General features: G+C 48.5%; 1 protein-coding gene across 4 annotated transcripts in view; it reads right to left on the reverse strand.

Annotated features, from left to right (window-relative positions):
* Positions 1–2,591: 2,591 nt before the first annotated feature.
* The window catches only part of LMNTD2 (lamin tail domain containing 2), a 60,211-nt gene continuing 44,489 nt past the window's right edge, over positions 2,592–18,313 (reverse strand). For 3 of the 4 annotated variants that reach the window (XM_073659540.1, XM_073659542.1, XM_073659543.1), the window contains 5 exons: positions 16,892–17,011; positions 16,376–16,524; positions 14,975–15,069; positions 3,257–3,303; positions 2,592–3,135 (listed from right to left, as the gene is read on the reverse strand). In XM_073659540.1, coding sequence (XP_073515641.1) covers positions 3,016–3,135; positions 3,257–3,303; positions 14,975–15,069; positions 16,376–16,524; positions 16,892–17,011 — 531 coding nt within the window. In that variant the 3' untranslated portion in view covers positions 2,592–3,015. Of the gene's footprint in view, positions 3,136–3,256; positions 3,304–5,517; positions 6,139–14,974; positions 15,070–16,375; positions 16,525–16,891; positions 17,012–18,313 lie in introns of those variants that run through there. The other variant, XM_073659541.1, reaches the window with a different exon arrangement.

Consider the following 18,313-nt stretch of genomic DNA (forward strand, 5'->3'; position numbering starts at 1 on the left):
CAGTTACATTCCGGGCAGAGCAGGGAGACTGGATGTCCCTGCACTGCCCGGCGGCCGATATGGAGCCCTTGAGCAGGGGGGGGGGCCCGGTGCCAGCATCGGGCTCCCCCGCCCGTCACCACTGTAAGTTAACTGATGAGAGAAGGAGCGCAACACTCCCTCTGCCATCAGCCCTCCCTCTGCATCTGACGTCAATGACGTCATCACCAGGCGCCTGGCCCGCTGTGCTGAAGATGTGTGTGGGCCGGGCGCCCGGAGCAGCGAGGGAACCAGGAGGAGAGAGAGGTGAGTATTGTGCTTATTTATTTATTTTTCCTATTGGGGGGATATTAAGCTACATACTTTGCTTATGGGGGGAGGAGATTATACTACAGACTGCCTATGGGGGGGGGGATTATACTACAGACTGCCTATGGGGGGATTATACTACAGATGGCCTATGGGGCGGGGATTGTACTACAGACTGCCTATGGGGGGATTATACTACAAACTGCCTATGGGGGGGGAGATTATACTCCAGACTGCCTATGGGGGGGTAGATTATACTACAGACTGCCTATGGGGGGGGAGATTATGCTACAGACTGCCTATGGGGGGGAGATTATGGTACAGACTGCCTATGGGGAGGGGGAGATTATGCTACAGACTGCCTATGGGAGGGGATTATGCTACAGACTGCCTATGGGGGGGATTATGCTACTGACTGCCTATGGGGGGGATTATGCTACTGACTGCCTATGGGGGGGATTATGGTACAGTCTGCCTATGGGGGGATTATGCTACAGTCTGCCTATGGGGTGGATTATGCTACAGACTGCCTATGGGGTGGATTATGCTACAGACTCTGCCTATAAGGGGATTATACTATATGAAGGACTATCTGGTGCATTATGCTATATGTAAGCTATTTATACATTGTAAGGATTACCGTTAGGGTCATACAGTGTGGGAGATAATGTGGGGTCTTTGCACAGTGTGGGGGCCATCATACAATGTGGGAGATAATGTGGGGTCTTTACCAGTGTGGGGCCTTTCATATAGTGTGGGAAATAATGTGGGGTCTTTGTATAGTGTGGGGGCCATCATACAGTGTGGGAGATAATGTGGGGTCTTTGCACAGTGTGGGGGCCATCATACAGTATGGGAGATAATGTGGGGTCTTGGCACAGTGTGGGGACCATCATACAGTGTGGAAGATACTGTGGGGTCTTTGTGCAGTGTGTAGGCCATCATACAGTGTTGGAGCCATCAGTTTGGAGGCTACTAAGGGGTCAGTATACTGTGTGTTGGGTACTATACAGTGAAGGGGCATTATACTGTGTATGGGAGAGCATCATACTGTGTAGAGGGGAGCTGTACGGGGGGGGAGACTCAGAACATTATTAAATGTTAAGTTATCGTTATAGGGGCAGTTATCGTTATAGGGGAACTCAGGTTATTATGACTGTCACAGAGGGCATTATTACTTTCTAGGGGACACAATGTGGTCACTGTTCTCTAGGACACTTGCATTACTATATTCTAGAGGTTTGTTTTACCATCTAGAGGGCACACAGCAGGTGCAGTAATAGGGACACGGCAGCAAAGCCTTAGTATTGGGGTATCAGCAGGATGAGGAGTTTGTGCAGGTTGGGAATAGATGGGGACAGGGCCTGAAATGTGAGGAGTCAAATGTGTCTTTGTTGTGATCTCTGCAGACCTGAGACTGAGTCCTGGATGGAGGAGTTGTTGTGTCGGCCTGGGCCAGATGGAAAAGACGGGAAAAATGGACAATTTAATCAGAAAGAACGTCAGCTGTAAGTTACAATATATAACCATGCTGTGATCTCTTATATGTTCTGCAGGACTGGCATCTATCAATATATGTCACCATATGGCGGTAGTATCAGTGCTGGTCTTTGTATAGAGATTATTTTTAGTAACAGCATCGTCATCTGCTGAGGTTTTCCTACATCCACTATCTGGGTGCACCACCATATCTGTAATCAGGGTTATCTGGTAAGGGGCCCACTCAGAAGTTTCGCCCACCCTGAACCAAAACCCTAGTTATGCCTCTGCTCATGACATTAACTAATGTGAGAGGCCTTTAGTCGCTTAGAGGTTACCTTGAGTTCCTTTGTGACCTTGCAGACTATAATAGGTCTTGCTCTTGGAGTGATCTTTCTAGGTCAACTACTCCTGGAGAGAGTAGTAATGGTCTTAAATTTCTTCCATTTATACACAATCTGTCTGACTGTGGATAGGTAGAGTACAAACTCATTACAGATAGTTTAGTAAGCTTTTCCAGCCTGGTGAGCATCAACAACTCTTCTGCTAAGGTCCTCAGAAATCTGCCTTGTTTGTGCCATGATACACACTCACTAATGTGTTGTGAAAATCAGACTTTGATAGATCCCTGTTCTGTAAATAAAACAGGTTGCCCACTCACATCTGATTGTCATCCCTTTGACTGAAAACACCAGACTCTTAATTTCACCTTCAAATTATCTGCTTCTTCTAAATTTTCACATACTTTTGCCCCTCACAGACATGAGATATTGGATCATTTTCTGAATAAAAAAAAAATGACAGAGTCTAATATTTTTAACTCCTTTATTTGATTTGGCTCTCTTTATCTACTTTTAGGACTCGTTTAACAATCTGATGCAGTTTTAGGACAAATTTATGCAGAAATAAAGAAAAAAGGAAAATTCCAAAGGGTTCACAAACTTGCAAGCACCTCTGTAGCTGAAAACATCTGGATAATGAAAATGACAAAACATTTTTGAGAAAAGCTAAAAAAAATCACAAGGACTGAAAAATGTAGTATAAAAACTATAACAAATTTTCCGCAAAAATAAAAATGCCTAAAAAACAAACTTTAGGCAAAAAAAGCACAAAAAAGAATGGTGAACCAGGGATTTGGTGTGTTAAAAAGTTGTACAACTTTTTATTATCCAATATTAATTATTCCATTATGTAAAAGCAAAGAACAGATCAATTTTCCAATAAAAAGTCTGTAAGGGTAAGTGGTCACTAGATTTTCAGGAGGTCAAATGTAAAGGGTATGTGACTGAGGAAGTCAAATCCATGCTTGGATCGGGCAGTGTTCTGGACCAGAAGTCTGATGAGGGAGCTATTTCTATTGAATCGTTCCTGTTAATAATAATAAAAAAATGTGATTAAATGTGTGTTGGTTCAAGTCGAGTAGAAGTTATACATTCCTAAATAATATATTTTAAAATTCAGCAATTTGCATTGTATCATTACTACTTACTGGCTGCCAGGTGACCGATACTGGATGAGGGTTACTGGGGGCCAGTCCTGTAAAAATAGGCATAGGAACATTTTACCTAACAATGACGCCACAAATATAGGCTTTCCAAGAAAAGACATATACACATTAGCATACGATGCAAACAATGAATAAGGACTCTTGTCAGAAACGCGTCTGCAGTTACTAATATTTGTGAATTTTAATGGATTCTGAATAAAAGAAGAATTTTACGGGACCCTTTGCTGGATTTTTGCACATTTCTTTAGTGGAATCTTTCTATACTACAAGGCTTTCCGGGCATCAGGGATCCCTCAATCCATGGATGAGCTGACTATTTATGGTCTCTGAGGGGTTTCCACATTATTTATTCTGCTGATAAGGGGGCCCTCCTACAGAGTTGGAGCTTCTAGTGGGGCCATTAGAGTGAGGGCTACTAAGGGGGCCAATATACTGTGTGGACTACTGTGGAGGCAATCATACAGTTTAGTGACTACTATGGGGGCCTACAAACAGTGAGGGGGCCATCATACAGTGAGGGTGCTACAGTGGTAATATCGTACAGTGTGGGGGAAATTATACAGTGTGGGGGCTACTAAGGCGCCGTTATACAGTATGGAGGCTACTGTGGAAGCATCATATTTTTCGGGCATTATACTGTCTGTAGTGGAACTATGGGGACATCATACTGTGTATAAGGGAGTTGTGGTGAGTCGTGACATATTGTGTAGAGGGGAGCTGTACAGGGGAAGCCTCGGGGGAAATTATTAATGTTAAGTAGACACTTATTGTTATAGGGGCACTTAGGGAATTGTGACTGTCAAAGTGCCATGCAGGGGACATTATTACTTTCTATGGGGCAAAATGTGGGCACTGTTTTCTAGGGTACTTGCACAGGGCATTATTATTTTTTAGAGATCTGTTTTACCACCTGGAGGGCACAATGAAAGTGTTTTACTTTGTAAGCGGCACAGTGGTGGCATTACTATGTAAGGCACCAAGAGGAGTGCTGTTATTGTGCCACACAGCAGGTGCAGTAATAGGGACACATACAGCAGCAGCAGCTCAGTATTGGGGTATCAGCAGGATGGGGAGTTTGTGAAGGTTGGGAATAGATGTGAATGGGGTTGGAAATGTGAGAAATCAGATGTGTCTTTGTTGTAATCTCTGCAGATGAGTTGTGGCTGGAGAAGTTGTCATGTTGGTATGGGCCAGATGGAAAAGACGGGAAAAGTGAGAGACTCCATCAGAACGAACATCAGCTGTAAGTCATTATTTAAAACTGTACTGAAATCTCTTACATGTTCAGCAGGGCTGGCATCTACGACTATATGGTCACCGTGTGGTGGTAATCTCAGTGTTGGTCTTTGTGTAGTGATTTACTATCAGTAACAGAATGGTCATCTGCTGAGGTTCCCCTATACCTATTATGAGAGTGCGCCACCATAGTTGTAATCAGGGTTACCTAGTAAGGGGTCCACTCACAAGTTTGCCCCCCCGCCTTCCCGAGCTGAACCCCCAGCTACACCTCTGCTTATACATTAGTTTTTCATGGCAAAGGTAGGAATGAAGCCTGTGTGGTGATACTTGACGCACCCCTGGGCCTGTGTCGCGCAGCGTTGCGCATGCGGGAGCTTACCCGGAGCCGGATCTGTTGAGGGTTGTAGTCTCGTGGCGGTGACCCGGTCCGTGCCCAGGGAGTCAGACTAAGTGGCGCTGTATTAGCGGTAGATGTTGTACGACTACGCCACCCGTTGAATGCAGCGAAGGAGCTGCCGCTGCAGGGCAGACCGCTGAGGCCGGTGGAAGGATTGTGCAGCGTGATAGTATCACCCCCAACGGGAGGGGTATGGCCTCAGGGCAGCCGACGTGGATGATGGGGGTAGCAGGAACCACTCGGAGACGGTACGGTGTAGTTCAGGGTCTTTACTGGTGACAAAAATAGACCCTCCCGGAGTACTGGCTAGCGATTGGGGGCCTGGTCAGTCCTTGAGCAGATGGGATCTCCCCTGGCCAGGCGGAGTTGTAGGCCTCCCAAACTGACTGTACTCTTCTGGCTACCTTGCTAGAGGCGGGTATAAGTAGCCCACGTCCCTGAGTGTACCGTGTGGTGCTCACCCGTATGGCCGGTGACTCGGGGCCTTCTGGTAGCTGCCGCTCCACGACGGCGGTGCTGGTCCCACGCGTGTGACCGTGCCTTCGGGTTTCTTGGCCGGAGGACCTGAAATCCCCTGCCGGTCGGTTTCTGCTGCTGGGTAGGAGTTAGTCCCCACAGCCTCGGACTCCGGGTCCGGTGATAGCTTCCCAGTCAGGGCGAGCTCTGCAGCTGCCAGCCCCTGACTCCTTATAGCACTGCTCCCACAGAGCTCCTGATGTTCTTTTCCTATATCTGCTTCTCTTCTCCGTCTCTACTTCTTCTCTACACACTAACCCTGCCTCAGCCCTAGGTTTATATAGGGGAAGTTCTTCCCCTCCCAGGACTGGGCAGGAGGTGTGGCATGCATAGGATCCCTGGCCAAGAGACCTCCCACCTGCTCTCAGACATAACATTGCTGTTACTGTGGAAACCAGACCCCTGGGGTGCCACATTCCCCCCTAGTGAAATTTAGTACTCCGGGACTAAACATATTTTTTAGAAAAACATAACAAGGTATAAACAATAATAATACAATAAGAAAAACACATAAAGATGGTTACGGCGTGTCCGCAACCGGGTGCAGTTTTGAAGAAAAGCAAGGTGTCCATTTCACCAAAACAGGGAGACGTAACCAGGTAGGGGTCTGTCCTGCCCCGAGTCCTTAACAGTCTTTAGTCCATTCCTAGGTTACGCTCCAACCAATTGTAAAAAGGATTCCCGGTAATCCACCAAGGACTCCTAAAAATAACTAGAAACACATAATTATTTACACGTAACAGACAGGTAACCACAAATAAAACAATTTAAACACTTCAAATCCTCCAACGTGCGGGTAACTGGCCTCTAGTGGCCCTAGTGGACCTACGGAGCTGACTGTCTGGCCCTGAACTACAGGGTGTAGGAGCTGTCAAGGGTAAACTGGGCAGCTGTCTACGGGCTCTTTGGCTCACTAGGGGTACGGCAGGCTCACTATGAGCAGAGGGTTGATCCTCCTGTTCTGCTTGTGTGGAGTCTGCTGCCTCCTGGACCGGCTGCTCTTCCAGCTCTACCTGTTGCTCCGAAGACACTTGGGATGCTGGTTGGAGGAACGTGAGGACGGGTACCACAACTGCACCATTGACTTGAGTCCAGGACCGAGGGAAGTCTCCGAGCACAGTACTAACCATATCTTCCCTCTCCTCTACGGGTCGAGGGTCTTCTTGCTCTTCTTCTGGGTTCCGTAGCTGTTCGGGACACTTCTTCAGGTGATCCCGGGATACAATGGCTGTGGTTTACCCTCCGTCTTTACTGATGGTACAAACCTTTGGGTTGTCGTGGCTTGAGGGCAGTACGGTGTACGGGTCCTTCTCCCACTGGTCGTCCAACTTGTGGAGCCGTCTCTTCCTCTTCAAGACCTGCTCTCCGGGTACCAGGGGAACAGCGGGAGCATACTGGTTGTAAGTTTTCTCTTGTCTTTCCCTAGAGAGACAGAGACTTCGCTCCACGCTCTCCTGTACTTTCCAGTACTGCTGCTGCCTCTCTGTGTCCCAGTCTGCTTCCGGTGAAGTGTCCTCGGGTGTCAGGACTCCCATCTCCAGGTCAACAGGTAGCTTACCAGGCCTTGCCCTCATTAGGTAAGCCGGGGTACAGTTGGTGGACCCTACAGGGATGTAGTTGTACAGGTCCACCAGGTCGGGCAGCTTCTCAGGCCACAGACTGCGTTCTTCCAGGGGCAACGTTTTCAGAAGATCCATTACCACCTGGTTCATTTTCTCACAAAGTCCATTAGTTTGCGGATGATAGGGTGTCGTCCTTATCTTCCGGCAGCCATACAGATTGCAGAATTCCTGGAAGACCTCCGCTTCAAAGGCAGGTCCCTGGTCCGTCAGCACTTGGTCCGGGTACCCGTGTGGACGGCAGAAGTGCTGCTGGAAGGCTCTAGCTGCTGTTTGAGCTGTTAAGTCCTTAACGGGGATGACAACCAAGAACCGGGAGTAATGATCCACAATGGTTAACGCGTAGACGTAGCCACTTCTGCTTGGGGTCAGTTTTACATGATCCAAGGCTACCAGTTCCAACGGCTGCCTGGTGACGATGGACTGAAGGGGGGTCTTCTGGCTGGCACGGTCCTTCCTTCTTAGGTTGCACGGGCCACAGTCTCTGCACCACCTCTCGATGGTTCCCCTCATGCCTACCCAGTGGAACCGCCCGCGCAGCAGGAACTCCAGCTTCTTCCATCCGAAGTGTCCAGCCCCGTCGTGGTATGCCTCCATCACCATGGCTGCGTCTCTTCGTGGCACCACTACTTGCCAGATTAGTTCATGCGTCCGGGAGTTAACCATTCTGCGGCACAACTTCCCCTTGTAAAGGAACAGTCGACTCTTCTCAGCCCACAGTTGTTTGGCTTCCTCCGGAGCGTCTGGGTCAAGGCGAGCCTCTGGCCGAGTCAGCATCTCCTTCACCAGTCGGACGGCAGGGTCACTGTCTTGCGTTTCCTCCCAGTTGTAGTGAGGCAAGGGGTTAAACGTAGCGGCTTGCTTACTCCTTACCCGATGGGAATACTGGATAGTCCCATGACGGTGGAACGCGGGGAGTTCGACTTCTTCCAGTCCCTCTGGATCTTCTCCTACGTCCGGTAGGTTTGGCATCCTGGACAGGGCGTCCGCGTTGGTATTGGAGCGTCCTGCCCGGTATTTGATTGTGAACTCGTAGTCGGACAGACGGGCCATCCATCTCTGCTCTAGGGCACCGAGTCTTGCCGTGTCCAGGTGTGTCAACGGGTTGTTATCCGTGTACACGGTGAACCGGGAAGAAGCGAGGTAGTGCTTAAAGCGTTCGGTGACTGCCCACACCACTGCCAGGAACTCTAGCTTAAATGAGCTGTAATTCTCAGGGTTTCTTTCGGTGGGTCGCAGTTTTCGACTGGCGTAAGCGATTACTCGTTCTTTCCCCTGCTGGATCTGGGACAGTACGGCTCCTAGCCCGATGTTACTTGCGTCGGTGTAGAGGATAAAGGGCTGGCTGTAATCAGGGTATGCCAGGATTTCATCCCCCGTGAGGGCCATCTTCAGCTGGCGGAAGGACTCTTCTTCTAACTTCTCCCATTTGAAGGGCGGCTTCTGGTTCTTGGCCTTCCGGGACTGGCCTATCAGGAGGTCCTGCATAGGAGCTGCCTTTTTGGTGAAACCGGGGATGAATCTGCGGTAATAGCCTACCAACCCGAGGAACTGCCGCACTTCCTTTACACTGGAGGGACTTGGCCATTCCTTAATTGCGGTGATCTTATCAGGGTCGGGAGCCACTCCGTCAGCGCTCACCACGTGTCCCAGGTACTGCACCTTTGGTTTTAGGAGGTGACACTTGGAGGGTTTTACCTTTAGGCCGTAGTTTGCCAGAGCTTCGAACACTTCCACCAGGTGTTTCAGGTGGTCCTCATAAGTCTTGGAATATACGATGACATCGTCCAGGTACAACAGGACCGTCTCGAAGTTTCTGTGGCCCAGACAGCACTCCATTAATCGTTGAAAGGTTCCTGGTGCGTTACAGAGTCCGAACGGCATGCAGGTAAACTCGCTAAGTCCCATCGGGGTGGTGAATGCGGTCTTCTCCCGGTCCGCCTCTGCTACAGGAACCTGCCAGTACCCGCTAGTGAGATCCAAGGTAGAGAAGAAGTTAGCAGATCTTAAAGCAGCCAAAGACTCCTCTATCCTTGGTAAGGGGTACGCATCCTTGTGTGTGATACGGTTGATTTTCCGGTAATCTACACACATCCTCATGGTGTTGTCTTTCTTTTTGACTAAGACTAGTGGAGCTGCCCAGGGGCTACAGCTATCCCTGATCACCCCAGCCTCCTTCATGTCCCTAAGCATCCCCTTGGCGTGTTGGTAGTGTGCAGGGGGTACGGGTCGATACCTCTCTTTTATGGGAAGATGGTCTCCCGTGGGGATGTGGTGTTCTACCCCCTTGACTCGCCCGAAGTCTAACGGGTGTTTACTAAACACTCTCTCGTACTCTTGAACCACCCGATAGACTCCCTGTCTCTGGTGTGAGGGAGTGGAGTCAATACCCAAATGTAGTTGCTGACACCAGTCCTCCATTGTTTCCTTAGAGCCGTTACCTTCCTCCGGGGAAGATGGAGGCAAGGGTCCTACGGACTGTATGGAATTTTGATTGATGGTATACAATTTGGCTAGCGTGGCATACCGGGGCAGGTACACTTCCCTCTTCCCGATATTTATTATGCGAACGGGCACCCTCCCATGGCGTACATTGACCACCCCCCGTGCTGTCAAAATGGTGGGCCTACTGTCTGAGTAAACTGGTTCTACCATTGCCTGGTAATCTCTACCTCTCAGACCAATAGCTGCCCGGCACCAAATCATCATTTCACTTTTTGGGGGCATGGCAATAGGAAAAGGGTCACACATTCTTACGCTACCAATCTCACCACCGGAGAGTTCTATCTGTTGCCGTCGCATCAGTGCCCGGATCTCTTTCTGGAGCACTCGCTGCTGGCCGGAGCTGGCGTTCTTGGCAACCTGCTGTAAAAGGAAAATCACCTCTGCAAGACAATTTTCAATTACATTAGTTCCTAGAGTTATCTTTGGGTGACTCTCGTGCTTGTCAATGTCTACAATGATCAGTCCCTGTGCCGCCAGTTCGACTCTACCGATTTTAATGGTCACCTCTTTAAATCCAATCTGTGGCACGGGCTGACCATTGCTGGTGATGATACTCAAGTCGTCGTCAGGGTAGCGGGTGATATCCGAGTCATTCCAGTACTGCTTGAAGAGCACGTACGGGATAGTGGTAACCTGTGACCCGGTGTCCAGTAGGGCACTCATAGGGATGCCATCCAGTACCACAGGCAAGACTGGACGTCCTCCCACATATTTGTCGCGCCAGTTCGATGGGCCTGATGATCTTTTTCCTGGGGTTTGGCCCTCTACCCCAGGTTGTGCCAGTTTAAAGGACAGTACCTTGCCATATGTCCGGGTTGATTGCAGCGGCGGCAGATGGGTTGTCCGTCCTCGTTGTATCGGTCGCTGGGTCTTCCTCTGGCCGGTGGGGTCCTCCTTGGTCGACGCCACGGGATGTCCTCCGGTCCGGATGCCAGCTGGATCTTCCCTGGAGTAGAAACCTGTAAAGACTGCACAGTTCGGGTTAGCGCGGCAACGCTTTTAGCTAGCTCTTGGACCTGATGGTGCAGGTCTGGAGCCGGGTGATTGTTCAAAGCCTGCGCATTAGCTCCCACAGGCCCTGCCGACAAGGGCGCCGCCTCCTGGTGGTAAGTGGTAGTGGGGCGTCTGTGGGTCACAACGCCACCTGGTGCCGGTTCTCGGAGCACCCGGATGGCTCTGTCCTTGAACTGTGCAAATCCCAGATGAGGGTCCTGTAAGGCCATTGCCCGCAACTGGGTTCGGTGGGCATTGCAATATAAACCCTCTATAAATTGTTCAGTCAACAGCCTGTCCTCGTCTCCCACGCCGTCAGGGTCGGTCTGCTTAATGGCTCTCAGGGCCTCTTGTAGGTTCAGGGCATAGTCCCTTATACTCTCGTGTGCTCGCTGCTTGCACCCGTAGAATCTAAGCTTGATCTCGGCTGAGGTGCGGGTATCAAAGGTGTCCCTCAGCCGGGTTAGTATCCCTGCAACAGTCCTCCCCCCAGGTGGCCAGGACTTTACCTCCCTTTGGGCTGCCCCGGTTAATTGGGCCACCAGGATGCTCACTTTTTGCTCTTCTGTGAGGGGATACACCTGAAAGAGGCTATCCAGCTTTTCTCTAAAGTCATGCAGGGTATGTGACTCCCCTGAGTACTGGGGTAGCCAGGCCGCTCCCGGGATATAGGGCATGGTGAAAGGCATGACTGCAGCAGCGGTGGCGCTGGCGGGGGTTGAGGCAGTGAAGCTCTCCTCCGTATCCGACATCTTCCTCCCCCCTAGTGGACCGTGGCCTACCTTGCGATGATCCTCTTCCGTAGGCCGCGGCTCCGCAGTGGATCGTCAGGGTTGAGGACCTTCCGTCGCGCTCCTGTGACGTCGGTGTCTGCTGGGCTCCTTCCAGGACCTTACGCAACGTCCGGACGTGAGGCGGGGCTTCAGTTCTCGCGCGCTTTCGGAGTCCACGCCCCTCTTCTTCCTGCGCGGCGTCTTCAAGATGGCGTCCAACGGCGGGAAAACTCCACGGATGGCGGGAAGAAGGCAGAAGATGGCGCCGGATGGCGGGAAAACTTCGCGGATGGCGGGAAGAAGGTAGAAGATGGCGCCGGATGGCGGGAAACTTCACCACTGGTAAGTTTGAACAGTCTTTTTCAGGCACGCAGTACCCGGTGGTTGCGGGCACGAGATCCTGCCGACTACGCCAAAAGTTGACGCACCCCTGGGCCTGTGTCGCGCAGCGTTGCGCATGCGGGAGCTTACCCGGAGCCGGATCTGTTGAGGGTTGTAGTCTCGTGGCGGTGACCCGGTCCGTGCCCAGGGAGTCAGACTAAGTGGCGCTGTATTAGCGGTAGATGTTGTACGACTACGCCACCCGTTGAATGCAGCGAAGGAGCTGCCGCTGCAGGGCAGACCGCTGAGGCCGGTGGAAGGATTGTGCAGCGTGATAGTATCACCCCCAACGGGAGGGGTATGGCCTCAGGGCAGCCGACGTGGATGATGGGGGTAGCAGGAACCACTCGGAGACGGTACGGTGTAGTTCAGGGTCTTTACTGGTGACAAAAATAGACCCTCCCGGAGTACTGGCTAGCGATTGGGGGCCTGGTTAGTCCTTGAGCAGATGGGATCTCCCCTGGCCAGGCGGAGTTGTAGGCCTCCCAAACTGACTGTACTCTTCTGGCTACCTTGCTAGAGGCGGGTATAAGTAGCCCACGTCCCTGAGTGTACCGTGTGGTGCTCACCCGTATGGCCGGTGACTCGGGGCCTTCTGGTAGCTGCCGCTCCACGACGGCGGTGCTGGTCCCACGCGTGTGACCGTGCCTTCGGGTTTCTTGGCCGGAGGACCTGAAATCCCCTGCCGGTCGGTTTCTGCTGCTGGGTAGGAGTTAGTCCCCACAGCCTCGGACTCCGGGTCCGGTGATAGCTTCCCAGTCAGGGCGAGCTCTGCAGCTGCCAGCCCCTGACTCCTTATAGCACTGCTCCCACAGAGCTCCTGATGTTCTTTTCCTATATCTGCTTCTCTTCTCCGTCTCTACTTCTTCTCTACACACTAACCCTGCCTCAGCCCTAGGTTTATATAGGGGAAGTTCTTCCCCTCCCAGGACTGGGCAGGAGGTGTGGCATGCATAGGATCCCTGGCCAAGAGACCTCCCATCTGCTCTCAGACATAACATTGCTGTTACTGTGGAAACCAGACCCCTGGGGTGCCACATACTCAGTGTGCCAAGAGTGGGAGGTCGAGTATGGGCGCATAGATTCAGAATTTCTACAAAGCCACAGTATAACTGTTAGATTGGTTAACTGAAGGTCAAGATATTGAAACATGGCATCTTGTGGGAATGTGTCATCAGAAAACGATCAGATTTTGTGTTGCATGTGTTTTTTTATTTGATCAATGTTTTTTTTCATATCATGATCTATATATAAAATAATATAGTAATCTTGCAATATTCAGAGTGGCCACAAGGGATTTTTTTTAGACACATACTTCCTGTCCTTTGAGGAAGAGTTAACACTAGTTTCCTTTATCATCAGAGGCAGGATTACAATGACAGATAACCCCTCTGTATCCAGCTAATAACACAGGATCCTCTAATCACAATAGATGATGCCACAGCTGCTCCTCCACCCTTCATAATGACCTGTGCACACACTTATTAGATGCCTCAATACAAAAGATAGGGTCCAAGTCTGATCATTGTGGCTAATATACATGTGTTGTTTCCTGACACATCAAAAGTATATATCTAAAAAAAAAAAACAGTGACCAGTTTGAAAACTGACATTTTTTATATAAATTGTGACATGGAAAAAAATATTGGCAAAAAAATACATTTAACATGAAAACCTGATTTAAACAGTAAGTCATTTTCCGATGATGGCTGCCCTGTACTGAAATATTTATGAACTGTTTTATTCATATGTGTGTTTCCAGAGTATCAGACTACAAACAAAAACTGTGAGAAGTCTGGTCCTGTTCAGCTGTGTTTCAGGCCATGACTATGTTGGGCTGCTAAGTAGTGATGAGTGAGCATGATCTGTTAACCCTTTCAGCGAGCATGCTCGGGTGATCGCCGAGTATCTTCAGCGTGCTCGGGTGTTATGCTTGAGTCACTCCCGTGTGCATGATTTGTGACTGTTTGACAGCTTTAATACATGTGAGGAATGCCTAAGAAACAGGCATTCCTCAAATGTATTAAAGCTGTCAAACAGTCACAAATTATGCACACAGAGTGACTTAAACATAACACCCGAGCACGCTGAAGATACTCGGAAAACACCCGAGCATGCTTGTAAATCTCGAGTAACGAGCATGCTCGATCATCACTACTGCCAAGGCATTCCGCACCTAAAATGGCATCATGCTTGGCAGAATACTTACATGTATATTGCCCTGCCATATGTTGTCTGGTCATTGAGGTTTGACTTCCCTGGCACTATAGATTGGGATATTGCTGTCTTAGTTTCTGACTTTGTCCTTTCTTTTTTGCTGTGCTTCTTTCTTGGCTTACGATACTTGTAGTGCCAGTGGTGGACACAGACTGATGAGAGACCCTGTGCAAGAACAGTACATGGGCCTTTTTCTGTGTCTGTCACAGACGTGGGCCCCTTACCTCTTTGGCCCCTGTGCAGCTGCACAGATTGCACCAATGTTATGCTGGATCCTATGTTAGTGGTACTCCTAATTCAGACTCGCAGCTTGCTCAAAACTTTGCTCCTGTCTCATTTCTTGGCCTGTCATATCCTAACTGCTCTCCTGATGATGACCCTTGTCTCTCTTTCAGACCTCACCTCACTCTGACAGTACTAACACTGACAATCTATTCATTATGCAAATAACCATTTCAGAAATGAAAATAACAGAAATCTAGTACCACTTAATGGAGGTAGCAATACTGCAAGTCAGCATTGACCATTTACCTTACCACATGACTTAGCTTAAAAAGCCAAACCAGAAATTCCATTTGTAAACACGTGTTTAGGGGTTTATGCCTCTCACCAGGGCAAAGCAGGAGAACTTGTTTGGCTGCATGAGAGGCCTGTGACAGAGGAGAGTGCCAAGTCGCCATAAGAAGACTTGTGGGTCATACAATGCTCCTCTGGGAATTTATATAATGTATTCATGGGACTGTGACCTCCAGTCTAGCCAGTACCAAATGGATTGCAGCTTACAGAGTCCACATTCCTGCGTAAAACATCTAACTAAATGTTTCTTGCTAGTCTACAGTCTGTAGAATGGGAACGTATGGGAGGAAGAAGGACAATGCACAAGGTTTGTAATCTGTACCCATGAAAATACATTCGTTTGACTAAGCTGTGAATGGAAAATGTTAGGACATTTACAATCAAAACTGTTTGTAAAATTGTTTCATGTTTTAGAGCAATAAAATCTATAGCATCTAATATTTGTAGAATTGCATAATGCTCACATAATAAATATAATAGATACCTGAATTTCTGAAGGCTAAGTAGAGCTTTGGTCTAATGCAAGTTGAGTAAGGCGACATATTCTGAGTCATCCCTAAGTCAGGGGAACCACAGGTCCTATAATAAACACAATCAACACCTGTCTATGCAAAATTTACTTAAAGGGGTGGTCCAAAACTAACATTGATTGTAATTCTAAATGTCTATCTATTGTAAAAATAAAAATTATTTTCTAATACACTTTAATTAAACAGTTCCTATCGTTCCCTCTACTCTCTCTCTGCTTTATTTTATTTTATTTTTTATTTACATCCGTTTTGATGACATTTTTTTGTTTTGTTTGAGAACTTCTGCCACATGCTGGGATACTCTAACGAAGCATCATCGGGGGCATAGGCTCCGGTCACTGCCACAGCCTCTGTCCCAACTCTGAAGTGAAGCATCATCGGTGACGTCCGTTTCAGGGGCTGGGCTAGTCCCTGTTCTACTGAGCATGTGTAGGTTGTCAATTACGACGTATGCTGAGTATGAGCTCCCTTGTCTCTGTGCTATATTCTTTTCAATGCACAATGACAGTGCACTCCCTCACTCTCTCTAATGAAAAGTGATGGGCTAGCAGGAGAGTGCACTTTCAGTGTTCACTGAAAGGAGTAAACAGGTGAGCAAAGACCAGTCCTTACACTGCAAGTGAGGTCTGTTTTGGGGCAGGGCTTGTCCCTGCTCTTCATGCTTGTCAAGTTCACTCATTACAATGCACACTGACCGTGCACTCTCTTGCCAACTCATCACTACTCATTAGAACCGGAGAGGGAGCGCACTGTCACTGTTCATTGCTAAAAATCACAAAGTATGAGAAGAGAGCTTGTTCTGAGAATACATCAGAATTGAAAACTGACGCATGCGCAATAGAGCAGGGACTAGCCCAGCCCCTGAAACAGACGTCACTGATGATGCTTCATTTCGGCGGGGGATTAGGATTAAAACCAATGTTAGTTTTAGACCACCCCTTTACCTTTACATCCAGCCAGTCACAAGCCAACCTATAATCATACAACTATAGCAAAATATGGGGAAGAGCATATCATACCAGCACTCTTATGTTACAGTATCGACAGTAGTAACTTCCAACCTTTGCACCATGTTTGAATCTATGAAACATTTTTCTTCTCTTTTTTCTTCTCATGCGGAACCTCTAAAAGACACCATTCCTATTGTATTAATGACATTTCATCATGGCGCCGTCTTCTGAGGATTCACTAACTAGATATTATGGGGTTTTTTGGAATCCCTTTTTCCAACTTTGCTGCTTATGCATTGACTTCTGGAATACTCAACATCTTGATAACTTATATAAATGTTTGCTTAATGACAGCAAGCAAAGATAGAAATGACAGAAAGGGTACTTTGTCTACACAAGTGCTACCTGTTGAGAGTAGTAGTTGGAAGAGTGGTAGAATAAACCTTGTTCTGTTCCATCACAGGTCTTATTATGGCTTTTTGATGTTTACACAGGCTTGGTCTCACTGTCTCTAGCCTGGATGGTGACTCCTTATTCCTAAGAGAAGCAACCGACTAAAACACAAGAGAAGCATAAGGTATAAAATAATAAAATGAAAGTATTTAGAAAAACACAATAAACACATTTTACAAGTACTAAATTAAGAATTATTGTTGATGGACATAGGGCACGATTCAGCAAGGTGTCTATGCCATAATTCTGGTGTAAAACACCTTGAAATGCTGCAATATTTTTGCCAAATTCGAAGTTGCGAATTTTGGTACTTTTTGGAATTATGGAGAATTTGTCTCCCATACAGACTGGCAATCACTTTATTTCGATAAGAGAAGAAGTGTTCCCGCACAAGGAACGTGAACCATATATTCTCCTCTAGAAACAATACTGTATATACCAATACTAATAATTCCATATTCATCATACCTGCCCATTTGGCTTTGTTAGAACAGTGATGCATTGTGCGTTGCTTCGGAAGTAAACTCGTCCTTTCCACACTAAATCTGTTGGTAGATTTTGAGAAACTTTTGCTCCAGATGCCCAGATCTAAACAAGATAAAAGGGGGAATCACATGACTCATACTTTTCCATAGAGAATAAAGTGGAAAAGTGGGAAAATATAAGAAAATTAAACAAGCTTTTACATTCTTTACCTTAGAGCTATGTTTTCATCCACCAGCAAATGGCTGTTTACTGTGAATTGCTGCTTATATATGAACTAGATGGTGGCCCGATTCTAACGCATCGGGTATTCTAGAATATGTCTCCCGACGGTGGCGTACTTATTTTAAATCTGCCGCCAATTGGCCGGAGACCGTGTTTAAATTTGGCGCTGATATCACTGATTGGTCGCGGCCGGTGGCTGCGACCAATCAGCAAACCGTGTTAGTGAGGACCGGGGAGCATCTACCTGCCTTATAATGCCCCATGCAGGATGTCACTCCCCCCCCCATATAATGCCCCATGCAGGATGTCACATCCCCCCTCCCTTATAATGCCCCATGCAGGATGTCACTCCCCCCACCCCCATATAATGCCCCATGCAGGATGTCACATCCCCCCTCCCTTATAATGCCCCATGCAGGATGTTACATCCCCCCCTCCCTTATAATGCCCCATGCAGGATGTCACTCCCCCCACCCCCATATAATGCCCCATGCAGGATGTCACATCCCCCCCTCCCTTATAATGCCCCATGCAGGATGTCACATCCCCCCCTCCCTTATAATGCCCCATGCAGGATAATGCCCCATGCAGGATGTCACATCCCCCCCCTATATAATGCTCCATGCAGGATGTCACATCCCCCCTCCCTTATAATGCCCCATGCAGGATGTCACATCCCCCCCCTATCTAATGCCCCACGCAGGAAGTCACATCCCCCCTATAGAATGCCCCATGCAGGATGTCACCCCCCCTATATAATGCCCCATGCAGGATGTCACATCCCCCCCTCCCTTACAATGCCCCATGCAGGATGTCACCTTTCCCTCCATATAATGCCCCATGCAGGATGTCACACCCCCCCTTATAATGCCCCATGCAGAAAGTCACATTCTCCCTATATAATGCCCCATACAGGATGTCATTCCCCCCCATATAATGCCCCATGCGGGATGTCACTTCCCCCCTATATAATGCCCCATGCAGGATGTCACCTCTCCCTCCATATAATGCCCCATGCAGGATGTCACATCCCCCCTCCCTTATAATGCCCTATGCAGGAAGTCACATCCCCCTTATATAATACCCCATGCAGGATGTCACATCCCCCCATAGTGCCCCATGCAGGATGTCACACCCCTCCTCGCTTATAATAGCCCCTCCACAATGTCACACACCCCCACC

The sequence above is a fragment of the Phyllobates terribilis genome, unplaced genomic scaffold, assembly GCF_046119375.1.
Source record: "Phyllobates terribilis strain yellow unplaced genomic scaffold, ASM4611937v1 Scaffold_13__5_contigs__length_258822181, whole genome shotgun sequence".
Lineage (NCBI taxonomy): Eukaryota > Metazoa > Chordata > Amphibia > Anura > Dendrobatidae > Phyllobates > Phyllobates terribilis.